General features: G+C 42.3%; 1 protein-coding gene across 1 annotated transcript; it reads right to left on the bottom strand.

The window, feature by feature from the left end:
• Positions 1-127: 127 nt before the first annotated feature.
• myl7 (myosin, light chain 7, regulatory) lies at positions 128-17,375 on the bottom strand. The gene is made up of 7 exons (XM_048523087.2): positions 17,264-17,375; positions 13,941-14,048; positions 3,788-3,863; positions 3,197-3,301; positions 2,507-2,585; positions 1,720-1,768; positions 128-446 (listed from the first exon to the last, which is right to left on the bottom strand). The coding sequence occupies exons 1-7, from the start codon at positions 17,264-17,266 to the stop codon at positions 342-344; spliced, it is 525 nt and encodes a 174-aa protein (XP_048379044.1). The 5' UTR covers positions 17,267-17,375; the 3' UTR covers positions 128-341.
• Positions 17,376-17,554: the final 179 nt, after the last annotated feature.

Raw genomic sequence — 17,554 nt, 5'->3', positions numbered from 1 at the left:
GTGTGTAGCCAGGCTCGCCCCTCATATCCAGTCAGCATCCACAATCTCAGTAATCATGGTCAAAAACCCATAATCATTGAACCATAGGAGTGAGAAGCCAACAATTACACAACAAGAGACAAACGTGTCAAAATGGCATGTAATAACCAATTTAATAATGGCTGTGAGCTAGTACAAGAGTGAGCTTCACGATCTGATATGAGTAGTTGTGCTTAGCTGAACATTGAAGTATAAATTGCCTATTCTGAGTAGCCATGTTTTCTTTAGAGCTGATTCACAACGATCATTATCACTGATTTTTCACTGATGACTGCAGAAGCCAGACATCAACAACATTCAAACTAGGCCTCTTCTTTCTCATCTCCATGTGTGATGATATAACACAGTGATTTATAATCAATGTTTCCTGCAACATCAATGGGAGTCACAGCAAACATCTGTTCTACCTGTGGGGAGAAAAGGACAGGAATAGGGATTATTAAAGCAATGAGCACGCAACAGCAGGTCAGATGGCTGCCAGGGTCACACATATAGAGGAAACTAAATAATTTGTTTGGTTTTCAAATGTCTTTGCTACAATAAATTTCTTTTGATGATCATGAACAAACTACAGTTTCATAAAGTCCTAAACACTGTGCTTTCCAACGCTATTTTCCATATCCCTTTCAACTTCAGGAAATTCTTCATGCCTGACACCCCAGGCTTATTCAATTTTGGTTAGAGAAACACTAACTGAACAATTAGTCTTCACCATTTAGAGAACTAGCGATTCATAGCCCTGTTTCCTCATAATTAGATAACCACCCAGAGTCACAGAATGCTAACAGCACAGAAGGGAAATATTAGAAGCTCTTGTGGTGGAGGAGTTGTGTAACTATCTGTGAGCCAGGAGGGCCAGTTCAAGTGATAACATCTCTGACCAGGATGATTAGAAAATATCTAGACCAGGAATTAAATCTCGACTTTCTGGTCTGTGCAGCTGAGCACAATAATATTCAGAATGAGAATATTCAGTCCATTGCATTTGTGATAGCTCTCTGGATGAGCAAGTTTTACTTTGTGCCCCTCACTAGCCTCCTCTCAGAGCCTGGCACATTGTTTCATCTCGGATCACAATCTTATTGGCTTTGATTGATTGCATCTGCCTTGCTTGAATCTGCCTCCACCGTACTCTCAGGTGGTGCCTTCTGGATCCGAAACACCTGCTGCATGAAAACGTTTCTCCTCATGTCTTCATTGCTTCATTTACCAATTTGTACCCTGTGGTTCCGAATGTCTCCCCCAATGGGAACAGTTTTTCCGATCTACTCTGACAGATCCCTCGTGTTTTGTTATTCTCCCAATTACTTCTCCTCTCAACCGTCCACGTCCACTTGGGTAAGTGTCAGTCACCAGACAAAGAGGTTAATGCTGTTAAGTTGCTCAGGCAAAGAACAGAAGTAACTCAGAGTTAGTGGGACAGAGACCTTTACTCCATGAGGGAGCAATCATCTATGAGACAGCTATACTCAGTAAAAATTTGCATTCCACAAGTTGCTGCCCCACCTTGTGGGCAGTTAATTTTCCCTGGAACAATTCTTTTCCCTAAATAGTTTAGTTCCACCTCAAATACAACTGTGTGATGGGTTTGCTTCTTCCCAAAGTCTAATTGAGAATGCTTTTGAATATGAAATACCTCAAATGTTTTACATTGTTTACATTTAGACAGCAAAATCTCACCTCATCTGCACTGAATTTATCAGCTTGTGTCATCAGGAGTCTTTTAAATCTATGAAAGCAGAAAGAAAACATACCTAAAGTTAAGGAGCAAATTTTAATGGTATTGCCAAATTAGATGATAAATGGATTGAACCTAATGGTACAGAGTTATCTTCATTTAATCCATCATTAGTTCACTTGTATGAAATCTAATCAGCATTTTCTTTATTCTCCGTCAGTGATTTGAACAATGTTGCATGCAACTCAACAGCACTTTTCACATCTTCAGGATAATAGACCGTCTTGTGTGCTAGAATCTCTAAGGTCACCAATAAAGATCCTGGCTTTTCGTTTCCAAATTGTCTGAAATTAAATTGCTCAATTGGCAACTAGCAAAAGTCATGTCTTCGGATCATCCGCCCACGCCTTTAGATTACTCAAGCACTAATATAAAACTTTCTGCAGCCATACCCCAAAGCATTTTATTCTAAAGCACTGCACACACAGACTAGTGTAAATATGAAAAATACAGCATCTGTCTCTATGCGGGGTCAGTACTTCCAACTCAAGAGGTGTGAAAAAACTTGTAGAAGCAGGACATCTCAGAGCATTACTGTCAGAAAAGTAAGCAATTGGCTTAACTGATTTATGGACAAAATGTCAGTATGCAGCTCTGGTGCTAATCACATTATATTGAAAATTATGAAATTTACAGGATGAAGATGTCAGCTGAAATACTAAAAGTACATCCTCATGAAACATTTTCAGGTGCCATCTATCTCACTATTTAAATGACTTTGTAACTCACTCATCCTTCTTGACATGCCCTGTTCCTTGCGGATCAAACAGTTTGAAGGCGTTCACAATAGTTTCTTCTGGGTCAGTTCCTGTCGAGATAAAATAAGCTTCAAACCGATTGCTGTTGCTAGCACCGGCATTTGGGCTGGAATAGCTGAAATTATATGATGTGGCATTGAAAGTAGAAAGAAGGACTTGCATTTACACCCATAAGAGCATCTCAAAACACTTCACAGCCAAACATGTGTTTTTAAAACAGGGCAATAACTGTTCTGATACAGAAAATACAGCAGCCAATTTACACTCAGCAAGGTCCCACAAATTGTGTTTGAGTGATACTGGTTGGGATACAAATAACGGTGACATTGCAGGTGAGAACAACCCTGCGTTTCTTACAAGTAGTGCCATTTAGGTGCACTTGAGAGGGCACAGAGAGTTTCACTTGAACACTTGATTCAAAAGATCGCATCTCTGACAGTGAACGCTCCCAGTCCTGCATTGGAGTGCCAGCCTAGATTTTGTGCCCAACTACCTGAATGGGAATCAGATTCAACAACCTTCTGACTAGGAGCATCTTCCAAATATGGGTTCCATCTCCACTGTAGTATCAGACATGAAAGAATTTGAATTGAGATTCATCACATACCTAAATAAGATTATTGAATAATCAATTGCTGTCAGCATGCTGTCTTGTCCTTACCATTCAGTTTTTCTCCAAAGAGGCTGAGGAACACTGTAAAGTTCATTGGCCCCTTTCCCTCTTTCAACATCGCTTCCAATTCTTCATCATTGGTATTCAACTTACCTATAAATATTTTCAAACACATTAATATTCATATCATTTTCAAACAGCATTTCCATTTTTATTTGAACAAATGGCTCAGTGTCCTCTTGGAGCAAGTGGATTGGTCTGTGGGGTTAGAAACCAGGTAGCATCAGCCATGAAGTCCATGGACCAATTGCAGCACTTCTGCATCAAAACCCGTCTCTCCAGCCAGGAATATTGAATCCCTGACACCAGTCATCTCGGTAAACACTTTGAGACTGACATCACTGGTCAGGACTCCTCTGGTGCAATGATAGGGTGACTACCCATATCCCAGGAGATTTGGGTTCACGTCTTACCAGTTCCGGAGGTATGTCCCAATATCTCTGAACAATTTGATGAGAAAATATCATCATATCTTTTCATAAATGTGTAAAGATCACATAATGCCTGTAATACTTTGAAACCATTGGACAGCCAATAGCTGGAAATTAGTAGCAAGAACTGAAAGACCAGTTCACTTACCCAGCTGCATAAAGGTTTCCCTCAAGTCCTGTTTACTGATGATTCCATCACGGTTTTGATCAATGCAGCCGAAGGCCTGGGGACACATGACAGAGGTTTAGTCAGTAATTGCATTAGCATCATTTATCATGTGATCTTCACCATCCTGAGAATTTCCTTCACAATATCGACTTGCATGCCAAGATATCTGTCACTCCTGTGCTTGAATATGCCTCAAAAACTATTGCTATAGTAAGTACAGTGAATCCTTATCCTGCTGAACAAACACAAAGTCCAAACACTTCCACCTTGAATACCTTTTACTCTTGTAACACCCTGGTATCGCTTGCTCTGCTATTTACAAGAAACCATGGATCAGATTTTTAATTCCAAATCAATTATAAGTGGTGGATCTTTATGTCAACTCGGCAAGAAAGCCTCAAACTTATCATCTGTTACATTTGAGAAGTCTGTGTACAGCATGAAATTGAAATCTGACTGTAAGATCTGGCCATTTCAGAATGAAAACTGTAATTGCAAACAAGATTTCATTGGATGGTCTTTGTTGATCTTGTGAACAATACAACCAAAAGATCATCCTAGTCCAACTCCACCATCAGTCACAGAAATAATAGGTCCCAGCACTAATTGAGTACATCAAGTTGACGTTCCCTGATGGTTGCATGACAAGATACCAATGGAGTTGTTGATGAATTACTCTCCAGCAATTAGGCTATGCTGAGCTAGACAACATGAGGAAAATTAGAGTGGTGCACAGCTTTGGGAAACATAGTTTCAAAGACTCTTGTGAGTCCCAGTAGTACGCTTAGCAGTTAGTGCATAACAAATTTCTCAGACACTGTGTCCCAACATCTTTCCTCTGATTGAAAACAATCTCATGTGCACCTGAAAAAGTCAATGGTAAACACCTTCTTCACCCTCTTTGAGCATGTTTCATAGATTCCCTGGAACTCACTGAAATAATGGCTCCAACATTGGCAGAGAGGTGGGGAAGGCCCTGGAGGACTGAGGCACATAATTCCATTTTGCTTTGCTGAAAGAAGTGACATTTGGCTCTTGGCAGCTCCACTCAAGCTTTCAGAGGAAGCAGATGTATCTGGACCAGCTCCTCAAAGTCCTAGTTATTATGCCTGAGAAACGTAGTTGTGCTCACAACTATCTTGCAATAAAACCTGTCATCTCAGAACAGTGCCTTTTCATTACATGCTCCACAGTGGTGTTTCTTTTGCCACTTTTCATGAGATATGCTCAAGAAAAGAAGGATTAGTGACAATGAACCAGCTCCAAACCCTTCCACAGGACCACACACTGGTAGAGACGACAAAAGCCACAAGGTGCCAGGGGAAGTCATTCATGTGGGAAAATACCATCATTCCAATCTTCCTTTTTGTGCTGATTAAATATCAGTTACACATTGATCAAGTGGACTCCATTTACACAAGCTGCTAGTTGAGCTTCTGATGTGCAGAACGCAACATCACTGAATACTGTTATATCATGTCCCCTCCAGCAATCTGGAAGGATCCAATGGAAAAACAGTTCCTCCTGTGGTGATTTTGATAGCCACCGGTAAGACATGGTCACTCGCCCAGCAGGCAATGTGTCCTGCCTCATGAGATTGAAAAGGTCAGTCATAGCCTGGTAAAATGCATTTTTCTCTAGCACTGCTTCAGAAATATCTAAGAAAATATTTCTTGGCTGATAGATCTAGTAGACTACTGTTCATCACCTGTCTTATTCAGTCTATCTGCTGCTTATCTCCAGGTAATTTCAGCAGATATTGATGGTCTTCTTCCTCCAGTTGTTGGGTCATTCAAAGCAGCAGAGCAGAAGCAACTCCAGATAAGAAGATACTTATAAGGACAGGAAAGGGGAGAAAATCCAAAAATGCAATCTGCAAGTTTAGAAACCACATGAAACTGTGCAACTTTGAACAGCACATGGATTTGAATGAACTGACTACCTGTGAGGGAGTGACCCTTCAACTACGGATTTACTGCCATGGAAGTCAGTTTGTAAAGCCATATAACACTAATGAGAGAGACTTTCCAGCCCTTGAATAGCATGGGCCCTGATTAGAAAGTTGGCAAAATTGGATGAGAAGACTAGTGAGTAGCTTCTCACTGTCCAGAACACGAAGTCCCATTTTTCAACCAAGTGTTGGACAGCTAGATGAGATTCTCAATCTTGGGCTACAAAACGCTGATTTTCATGCATTAACATCCTCATTGTTATGTCTTCTCTTCTTTTTGATATGCAATTTTCCATTCTCCCACCCACCAGATCGAAAATGGACAGAGATAATTCAGACATGATGGCCAGAGCGATAACCTGGTGGCTCCAGCTTGCTCCTTCACTGATCCTCCATCCAACACGAACATCTCAGGGCACACTCCATGGGTAGCGACATCAAGCATAGCCAGGCCAGCAGGACCTCCAGGTTCCTGTCAGTAAAGTGGGATTCCAATGACTTAATGTCTGACATGTCCAGAGCAAAGTAAAATGTCTGCACTTGACCATGTGCATGACTGGGCTTTAAAAATGGCACCAGCACCAGGAATTCTGGGAGGTCCTGGCCATGGCTGGTCCTTCCATCTGTAACAAATCGGGACCAGTGGAGTACCAGGGGATGTGGTGCACAGTTAATGAGGTGAGTCTGGGAAGACAGCACAAGAAAAAGTGCTCAGCCTCACAGAAAGAAACCCTTCACGAAATGTGACAAAAAAACAAATCTAGAATAATTCTTGCTAAGTCTTAGCCACAAGTTTTATTCAGTGGTTTTATGGCTGGATGGGAGTCCTGACTTAACAGACTGTGGGTTTGCCAACCCTGCATGATTGGTCTGGAGACTCCAGTAATTAAGGAGCAATCTGAGGGATGTCATCGTGTGCGATTAAACCAAACTACTCAAGAAGTGGGAAAACTCGAAGAACACGGCAGGTGTGGGGCCATCTGGTATGATAGAAATAGAGTAACATTACGAGTCTGGTATGACTCATTTTCAAAACAGGTTTGTGGAACCCTCAAGGATAAGCATGGTGAAAGTCAAATTGATTTTCTTAATTTGTAATTTTCTTCTAACATTTCCTTTTGTAGAGATATAAAATGATTGAAAATAGGAAACAAATGGCTGCTTGGCAGATACACAGTTTTGTAATAAGTTTTCTTGCTTTCCAATTGGCACACTGAGGCCTTTTATAATAATCAAGTCACAGAGCTACACAGCACAGAAACAGGCCCTTCAGTCCAACTTGTACGCGCCAACCATATGTTCCAAAGTGACCTACTCCCATTTGCCAGCAGTTGGCCCATAATCGCTCAAAAGTCATCCTATCCCCTACTCATCCAGATGACTTTGAATTTTCTAATTGAACTTGCCTCTGTCACTTCCTCTGGCAGTTCATTCCAAACATGCATCATCCTCTGCATGAAAAGGTTGTCCCTCAGGTCCTTCTTAAATGCTTCCCCTCTCACCTTAAACCTATGCCCTCTAGTTTTGGACTCCTGTAACCTGTGAAAAAGACCATTGCCATTCAGTCGATCTATACCCTCATGATTTTATAAACCTCAATAAGGTCACTCATCAGCATCCTACATTCCAGAGAAAAAAGTCCCAGTCTATTCAGCCTCTCCCTAGAGCACAAACCCTCCAATCCTGGCCACATCCTTGTAAATCTTCTCTGAACCCTTTCAAGTTTAACAACATCTTTCCTGTAGCAGGGAGACCAGAAATGAATGCACAGTCTTCCAAAAGTAGCCTCACCAATGCTTTGTACAGCCACAACATAACGTCCCAACTCCTATAGTGGTGCATTGACCAATGAAGGGAAGCATGCCAAATGCTCTCTTCACCACCCTCTCTACCTGCAACTCCAATTTCAAGGAACTATGCACCAGCCCCCTTGGTCTATTTGTTCGACAACATTCCCATGGCCCGAACATTAACTGTATACAACTCCAGCCCTGGTTTGGCTTATCTGTAGGTGTGTTAGCCAAATAGCTGGAATCTGGGGCAAGTCATGTGATTAATTCTCCAGGACAATGTATAATCACTGTTGGTAAGCCTAATTGCAGAGTGTTTGCACCACAGTCAGCTTCAGGGTGATAGTGATGGCTGATGAGGTTTCAGCGGTGAATGCAAATCGAATTGACTTTCTTTCCTTCCAATTCAACCAAGCAAGTGTTCAAAATTGGGATATGTCTGATTCCAAGCGCTTGTCTTTTCTGTAGCACTACATCTCAATATGAGTGTATTTTTGACAAACTCCCAAAAATTCCTTCTAAGGTGGATAAGGGTACAAGATCCTTGGCTTCGTTGCATTGCTGAAGAATATTCAAGAAGCCTACGAAATGAAAGAAATGTTGATATTTAAAGGTTAATATTAAGGAAACATTTTACTGCAGCTTCATCTTGTCACAAGATTTCAAGAGAGTGCAAGGTCTTATGACATTCCCCCCCTCCCCCCGTGATGATGTAGCATGTGTTTCACGGGTCATAGTGAGAGGGTGACTTCTGATAGAAATTCAAAACACAATATTTTTCCTTCACCTGTTAAACACCTCTTCTAAATTGCTTCACTGGCAAGAAAGGTTGGTAAAAGGTGTTGTCTATAGTCAAAATACCCACAGTCGCTGCATGGTTGTTCATGCAGATGTGAAACATAAATATGTAGCTTTCATATATTTGATCCAGTCAAGAAAGAAGCAGGAAACAAAGGAGAAAGATTGAGATAAATTGGGAATAATAATGGAAAGTGCTGGACAGACAAAGCAGGACCGTGGAGGAACAAACAAATTTAACATTTGGAATCCACTGTAACTCCTCTTCACAACTGAAAGATGCTGGAAAATAGTGCCCATTCACTAATATCAATTACAGATCAACTGACTCCAAAAGGTACTTTGGCTGTAGTTCCTCACACCCCAGTTCACTTCAGGACGTATTTCCACTCTCCTAGTTTCTCCATCTTTGTTGCATCTGTTCTAGTGATGGAACCCTCTACAGATTGCTTTCAACATGTTTTCCCGTTTCTTCTCCTGAGGATTTGCCTGCGCTGTGGGTGACTGGGCCCTCAGCCATGTCAGACCGATTTTCTGCATATCTGTCCTCACCACAAACCCCACACCTCCACCCACTCCATCAACCCCAGAAAAACAGCAACGTACCCCTTGCCGTCACTTTCCACCCAATAATCTATGCATTAAAAAGGATCAACCTTCACAATTTCCTGACCTTCAGAGGGATGTCCTCACCGAATACATCTTCCTCACCCATCTCTTGTAGGCATGCTGCAGGGACTGTTCTCTCCAGGTCTCTTCCAAACTCCTCACCCCTCTCACCCACAACCCTCTTGGCATCTTCCCATACCATCGCAAAATGTCTAACATTCAACATTTCCTTTTCCATTCTCACTATCCAAGGCCCCAAACACAACTTCCAAATGAAGGAGTATTTTACTTGAACTTCTTTTAATCTAGTATACTGCATTCACCGCTCACAATGTAGCCTTCTATACACTAAATAAATCAAACGCAAACTGAGTAACTACTTTGCCAAACACATCCAGGCAGTCTGTGAGAATGACCTCAACCTTCGAGATACCTGCCATTTTAGTACACCACCTCCTTCTCGTGCAAACATTTCCATCATTGTGCAGACGGTACTCCAGCGAAAGCCAAACCAAGGTGGAGGGACAGTCCCTAACTTTCCATTGAGGTACTTGGTAGCTTTTTAGATGTAATATTGAGTCCAAGGAGGCATGGGCACCTTCCTACATTTTGATTTGACCCCTTGCCCACTGCTAGTGTCTCATTTGCTCCCTGTAGAGCTGACCTACTTTCTACTATTCACAGCGAACATTCAAGCAATGCCTTTGAAACTTATTTCACATCTGTCTCATCAGCAGCATCTTAATAAACTGCCTATCTCAACTTTGAATATACTTAATCACCCAGCCTCGACAGGCCTCTGTGGTAAAAAAAATCCCACAGATTCACTATCCCCCCAGGGAAGAAATTTCTCTTCATCTCTGTCTTAAATGGTTGGCTCCTGATTCAGAGGCTGTCCTCCAGCCTGAGACTTTCCCACAAAGGGAAATACACTGTCAAGTCTCCTAAAAAATCTTACGTGTTTAAATAAAGGTCTTCTCTCATTTTTATAAATTCCAATGAAGACAAGCCAAACTTGCTCAACCATTTGGAAATCCTTTGATGCTGATGACCAAGCTAGTGAACCTTCTATCAACTGCCTCAAATGTTCGCATACCTTTCCTTAGATAAAGCCACAAAACTGTTTACAGTGTTCTAACTGTGGTCTGACAAGTGCCTTATGCAGTTTTAGGAAGACTTCCCTGTCTTTATGCTTCATTCTTTTTGAAGTGAAGACTCCCATCACTTTCAGACACAACATAGTATGGAGCTGGAGGAACACAGTAGGCCAGGCAACATCAGAGGAGCAGGAAAGTTGACATTTTGGGTTGGGACCCTTCTTCAGAAATGGGGAGAGGGAAGGCAGCTCAGAAATAAATAGGGAGAGAAGGTGTGGGTGTGGGGAAGGTAGGTGGGATGGTGGAGGTGAATGCAGGTAGGGAGTGGCAGGAATTGGTCAGTGGGATGGGTGTGGTGGATAGGTGGGGAAGAAGGTGGACATTTCTCCAATTCTGAAGAAGGGTCCTGACCTGAAACATCAACTTTTCTGGTCTTTTGATGCTACCTGGCCTGCTGTGTTCCTCCAGCTCCACACCGTACTGTCTCTGACTTCAGCATCTGCAGTTCTTGCTAACTCCAGTGACTGTCCCTTTTACTTTGTCAACAGCGTAGAAAACACACTTTTCCAGTCCCCTTCAGTTTCAAAGAAGAGTCACATTGTTCTCAACAGTCTTGTTTCTGATTTACAGCATCCACAGTTCTTTCGGTTTTTAAGGAGGCTGTTGTTATGTGCAGGGGACTATACAAACCATTTGTCGAGATTAGAAGCTGCAAGCTGTGAAAAGGACAGGACAACAGTTGTGAAGACTGGGCTACTATATTTAGAAGGGGTGTATGTCCTAAGGCATTGATTGGAATTTCATCATGTGGGAGGGATGTTCAACTACAGTCAGGAATACCCTGGTTCCAAGAGTGGGAAGGAGCATGTGACTGCACATATCAGATTCACCACATTCGCCAGGGGCTGGTGGGGAGGGATGTGGGGGTGAGGTGGGTTAAAGGTGTGCAGGTAGAGGATCATGTAGACGAGCTGAGTGGAGACCTGAAGAGAAGAGAACCCTAAGGAGTTTACAAGAAGATCTTGCAGGAAGGTGATCTGGATGTTAAGGGTCTTAGCAACACTGGGAGGCAGAGGCTGGAAACCAATACCTGAACTGTATTTGTTGTCACCTTCCATTTTCCTGAATTTGTAACTACACAATGTGAAAGAAAATGGCTGTGATCACACCTTAAATGGATGGTTAAGTGTCTTGACCTGTGAAGGAAGAAGCTGCAAAACCCACTTAGTTGATATCCTTTCAAGGGCAAGAGAAGGCATCTCAGTCAATGGTTCAAACTGATGCGTGGTGAATGACACCGACAGTGGAGTTAATATGTCCTGATGAGCACATGGAGCTGTGGGCCCCTGCAGCCCTGGCTCCCTGTGTGTTGTATATCTTCCTGCACAAGACATTGCTGACCTCTTCTTTCAGCACACACACAGGGGCCAGGGAAAGAATAGGGATCATTGACCAAAGGAATGGTGCCAGCAGAATCCAGTGCTGAATGTACAACATTCACCATGCTTCCAAATATTCCAACTGACTATGCATTCAGCACAGACATCAATCCAAGATACATCCCGTATGAACATGAAGTAAAGCATCACACTGACACAGTTACATTCAGGGCTACACAGAGAAACAAACAGAGAAAGGATTGTAAAATCCAATAGTACTAACAAATATGAAACTTTAAACAAAATCAACTGCCACCCTTGCAACCAAACTGATGTCAAATTTTATTTCTTTCCCTCCCGCTACACCTTAGTATTGATCAAAGGTCTGCAGCTGGGGTGGAGGAACCCTGGTCAGCAGTGGGCTCTGTTGGATGGAAGTTTGGTTGTGTGATCTTGAAGCATGTCTGTCTGGATGCCAGAGACAAGAGGACCCTTCTTACTTGATTATTCAAAGGTTACTGAGGACAGGTAGGGTGGAGGGCCCAGCCACCTCCCAAGTGTCTGGAGAGGAGTCTTCTGAGGGGCCTGTGTGTGGTTTCTCCTCTGACTGTGTGCCTTCTGCCACCACACCCTGTGTAACGAAGGGACACAGAGTGCACTTTGCCACATGGCCTTCCATCAGCCAGAAGGACCAGTGGCTAAGGCAATAGAGTGCAGGCGTTTGCAAGTTCTCAGCAGAACCTGCAAGTGCTAGACCTGGCTCTCCATGGCAGCTGTCAACCTATCCATGGAGGCAATTGGAGGATCGTGTATTGAGGCAGCTTGGTTTCGTTGGACTTCTGTAGCCTCTGGGCTTTCAGTGCCATTTCCTCCCACATACGTGTAGGCTGCTCCTGTAGTTGAAGTCCCTGATTGCTGATACCACAGCAAGCTGCCCTGCCTGGGGCTGAGCAGGTGCCTGGTCTCTGGCAGTCCTCTGACAGCTAGCAGCCTGGACATTTTCTGTCACGGGGAGCTACTCAGCAGATTGTGCTCCCACACTTTCTAACCCAAATGTTGGCACCAAGGTGTCAATATCTGAGCTGGAGGCAGATGCAGGATGCTAATGCATCCTCTGATAACTTGGAACTCTCTTCTTTAGAGATTTTGGGGGCACCTTCTTGCAGAGCAGCCTCTTTCTCACAGGAGTTATGGATTTCTTGATGGTACCTGGAAGGCACAAGGGAAAGTAGGCGTGTCAGCCAATGGTTCAAAGTGGTGTGTTATGCTTGACACTGACAGTGGGGTTAATATGAGAATGGCAGTGGACTGAAAAGTGCCTCTTATTCAGTTGTCAGGATATGGAGATGTCTCAGCATCCCTACAGGAGCAGTCCCTGTCTTCTTTTCCAAGGAACAGGATTCTCTCCTGGTAGTGGGCAATGTTGAACACCTATCAACCCGTCCTGGGTCCATCTTCACTATTACAAAAGGGCTGCTTTCTCCTGGACAGAGAAAAAGGGACAATTTGAATGAGATGAAAGTGGGTGACCCAGCTAGTGCTGGGACAAGTTCAAAGGTGGTGAGGTGTCCCAGCCAAGTGAGCAGGAAGTGCAGAAGCCATGGGGGTTTGTGATGTGGGAGGTTGGGGCTGATGAAAAACAAGTGAGAGAGGATGTTGCAGGAAATATTGAGAGTGGTTGAGTATGAGCATTGGCAGGAGGTGAGTGTAATCGCAAATACAATGAATGAGAAGGAAGTCTGTGGCACTTAACCCTGGCGGAGTTGAGAACATCACTGATCTCCTTGCAGTGCTGCTGGCCATTCTTCCACATGAGTAAGACCACACTGACCCAGATGGTGATCTCAGATCAGGCTGCCAGGCTCCAGTCGTGTCATGTCCTCACCAGTCCTACAGGAAGAGGACTCCTTTCCATTGCACCAACCCATTCACCAGGACCTATGTCCTTGTCAGAGACTCACAATGCTATTTTCCCCTTCTCAGAATGACTGTCCAACACCAAGCAGGGCAGTTTTGGAATGCGTGTCCTCATCAGGGCACAGAGTGAGCTTGTAAATATGTTGCAAGCGCCAGGCATGCTTATCTTTTAGCAGATATCCAGTGAGTGGCGAGTTGTTCCAGGAATAGCAAGGGATAGGTTTGGGCTAGAATCAGGCAAGAGGGCCTCAAGAAGACATGTGGTTTATGAGGTCTTTTTCAGAAAGTTAATCTCAACAGAGAAATCCATTTCTTCCCATTTATCACATTTGTATTTTGGCAATATTTAGAGGGATAAGCATGTATAATTCTCTGTTTTCAACAACTAATTATTGCACCAGTCATAATTGTTTATCATGAATCCTGGTTGATAGATCTTTATTGTTAAAACCTGATATGGGTACAGAATTTATTGGATCATCTTAGTAACTAGACAAACTTTTTACATTTTGTTGTAACGCAAGGCGTAATGGGACTCGAGCAACAGCCTCAATCATAACAATAATCGTAGACAGTACATGGACTCCTCACCTCCTTGAACTCTTGAATTTGACACTGCTCAAACATGGAGAAGACATTTGAGGAGCTTCGTTGGTTCTGTTTGGATGAAGCTTTCCCTCGAGCTGCTTTCCTGCTTGCCTAAAATCCAACAAAAAAAAGACAGGAGCCACGGTATCATGAAGCAACAAACCACAAGTCTGTGTACCTGCTGTAGTTACTTTGTCAGGGAATAAAGTACAAATTCTTGAAAAGTCATTGTTTTTATGAGAAGAAAAAGTACAATCTATAATGAATGAAACAAATGACTGGAAAATATCCTAAGATCAGTTCTGTCTGCTGCTATCTCAAATTTAAACAAAGCTTAGATCAAGAAAATGCCACCTGGCACATACAATTCTCTCTGTCACCATCCTAACAGATATGTAATTCACTTGACCTAAACTTCACTTCACGAACTTTGTCCATCCATTAAAATCTTGAGAAAAATCTGCAAAGATACTGTTTCCAGTGGAACTGCAGATCATAAAGGGAGGCAATAGCCTGTGGTATAGTATAGGTTAGATGGGCTTCAAATTGGTTTCACAGGTTGGCGCAACAGCGTAGGCTGAAGGGCCTCTACTATGCTGTAATGTTCTATGTTCTATGATCGCTAGACTGTTAAATCGAAAGACCCAGGTAATGTTCTCAGGACCTGGGTTCGAATTTCACCTCAGCAGCTGGTGGAATTTGACTTCAATTAATATCTAGAATCAGGAGTCTAATGATGACCATGAATCCATTGCTGACTGGCAGAAAAAACCCATCGGGTTCACTAATGCCCTTTAGGGAGGGAAACTGCCATTCTTATTTGGTCTGGCCTACATGTGACTCCAGACCTACAGCAATGTGGTTAACTCAAAACTGTACCGATTGGCCATAAATGCCAGCCTAGCCAACAACACCCTCATTGTGTGAATGAATAAAGAATAAAGGAAACGTGCTGTTCTTCATAGTCAATTTTTCCCTTACTTCCAAGACAGACGTCTCCACATTCTCATCAGTCTCCAGTCCATACAAAACATGGCCATATGCCAAATCTGCATAATCAAGATGCATAATATACTGTTTGGGTGTTGGATACCATTGAATTGCATATTCATCTGTTCTTTTTCTGTTCCATTAGCATTCCATTTCACTTAACAGCATTAAGTTCCATCTAGTAATCTTGAATCCATCTAGTCAGTTTGTTCTGGTAAATCAAAATGTCATTTTCTTCTCTTATATCTGTCAACTGTTCACAGAATTTAGGGTACAATGACCAAACACTCCTTCCTTCCATTCACAAACAGTTGGTGTCCATTGTCCTGTATTTTGCCATTGTCAAAGTATATCCATTGTCAACATCTCTAACTCAGTTAGTCTTTGTTACGCTGCATAAAAGTTTGGCAATCTATTCTTACCACAGCTGTCAATCACTCCAGTTTACTGTATTTCTGTCTGCTTTTTACATACGATAGTAGGAACTGCAGATGCTGGAGAATCTGAGACAACAAGGTGTAGAGCTGGATGAACACAGCAGGCCAAGCAACATCAGAGGAGCAGGAAGGCTGATGTTTCAGGTTAGATGAAGGGTCTAGGCCCGAAACGTCAGCTTTCCTGCTCCTCTGATGCTGCATGGCCTGCTGTGTTCATCCAGCTGTACACCTTGTTGTACCATGATATTCATGCCCAGTTTCTTATGGGAGACAACATCAGCATTTCTGCAGGAGAAACAACTTGCTGGGGAAGGTGCGATCACAGTGATAATGTCAGTGGACTCGGAATCCAGAGAATCAGGGTAAAATTACGAGAGGCATAGATAAGGTGGAGAGTCACAGGCATTTTCCCACAGCGGAAAATTCAACTACAAGAGGGCACAGGTTCCGGCTGACAGGAGGAAAGTTTAGGGGAGAAGTGTAGGGAAAATCTTTCACACTGAGGGTGGTGATGCCTGAAATGCTCTGCTAATGGAAGTGGTGAAAGCAGGCACGTTAGCAACATTTGAGACGTATCTTGATAGACACATGAATGGAAGGCAAACAGAAAAACAGAAACCGTGTATGGGCAATAAGTAATGGGTCTAAATTAGGACTAGGAATTGGCACAGGAGAGAAGGAGAGGCAGAGATGAGAAGCCTGGGACATCACAATCTGAGGACCCAGAAAGCTGAAGGCACACACCAATGGTAGATCTATTGAAGTCAGGTATGTAGATGAGGAGAAAATTGTCAGAGTGGAATGATCTGAAACAGTTAATGTGCTTCTGTAAAGTGAGTGAAAAATGATATCATTGACCACTGTTGCCAAAGTTTCAACATCACAAAGATTTAGCGGAATCTCCACTTTCCTTCACTGAAGGTAACTGTTGAGTTTTGACAAGGCTACAAAGAAATTGTGATAATTCAGACACATTAGACCTCTCAATAATATATTTGGAGTCCACAAATCCCATCCTGTCACTTGGAAGTCATTGAGAAAAACAGCTAAGCTTCAAAGCAATCATGTAAAAGAGAGCATTTGAAAGTATCACTGTCAATTAAAGTGAAAGCTTCTTGTGTACTGAGGAAACCAGACACAAATAGGGCTCAGAAATTGGTTACCCAATTTCTGGTAGACTTGAGAAGGCTGATAAGTACATAGTTCATACATTGCTAACAATTAAACCAGTTTTCCATTATCAGTGGACAAAAGAATGCACTCAAAAGGATGTTTGCAGTCAATGTTTGAAATCAGATAAAGAAATAATACAAACTCCGAGAGGAGAAACGAATTAATAACTGTTGAATTTCTTGTTAATTTTCAGCAATGACTTCAAAAATTTTCAATCTTCATTCAATGTAAACATCCTTACATATTCATAATATGATCCTTTGGGGTAATTAAGCTGAGTTGTCCCTTGGCTCTTGTGACCTGATTAAACTGGTTTTTACAACTTATGAGAGCACAGAAACTGATAAATGGCTGTTCTGTAGCCATTCCCACAAAATATCTTACTTGATCAAAATGAGATTGCTTATACTCAACTGTTACCCTGTAAAAATATTAACAACTTCAGAACTCATCACTGGTGTGAAAGTTTGGTTAGAGCTTATTTGGCTTTTAAATGATATTCTTCAGTGAAGATAAAAAAAATGGAAGAATTAAAGTTGTGCTTTTATGGAAAAATCAAGAGAAAGAGAGGCAGAAATTAATTACCAAGGAATGGCAAATACATTTGGCATTAAGTGACATCCTTCAAATATTTTTAAACTGATTTGATCTTGATAATTTGTACCATACTAAGAAAACAATGGACTAACACAGATATAGAAATCAGCAAAATATTTAATTACTTACCATTTGGTGGAGCTGTGATTGGAAACAAATGCCAGTTGGCGAAGTTGTGTCAGTCTTTATAGTTCTCTTTATCTCTTCTATTCCTAAAAACAGCTGCCCGCTGAAGGATAAACCTTACATGGAAGTATGCAACCCACTGTCCGACTGTCACAGAACAGTGATAAAACAAATTCCTTCCCTACAGGCCAGATAGAGTAAAGGCTGAACATTCCAAAGTGACATTCATCCTTTAAGCTGACATAATTCCTTGTGTGCATTGTTCACATGGAACATCTATTCAAAGTGGGGCCT

This window comes from Stegostoma tigrinum, chromosome 40 (genome assembly GCF_030684315.1).
Source record: "Stegostoma tigrinum isolate sSteTig4 chromosome 40, sSteTig4.hap1, whole genome shotgun sequence".
NCBI lineage: Eukaryota > Metazoa > Chordata > Chondrichthyes > Orectolobiformes > Stegostomatidae > Stegostoma > Stegostoma tigrinum.
Note: the sequence above shows the minus strand (reverse complement) of the source record. Positions and strands in the feature narration are given on the sequence as shown.

What these genes read in the sequence shown, in the direction of transcription:
- myl7 (XM_048523087.2), bottom strand. An exon ending in AAATTCAAGAGTTCAAGGAG is followed by an intron (nt 3,864 to 13,940) that starts GTGAGGAGTCCA and finishes ATGTGTCCCCAG; the next exon opens with GCCTTCGGCTGCATTGATCA. An exon ending in CTTTGGAGAAAAACTGAATG is followed by an intron (nt 2,586 to 3,196) that starts GTAAGGACAAGA and finishes TTATCTCGACAG; the next exon opens with GAACTGACCCAGAAGAAACT.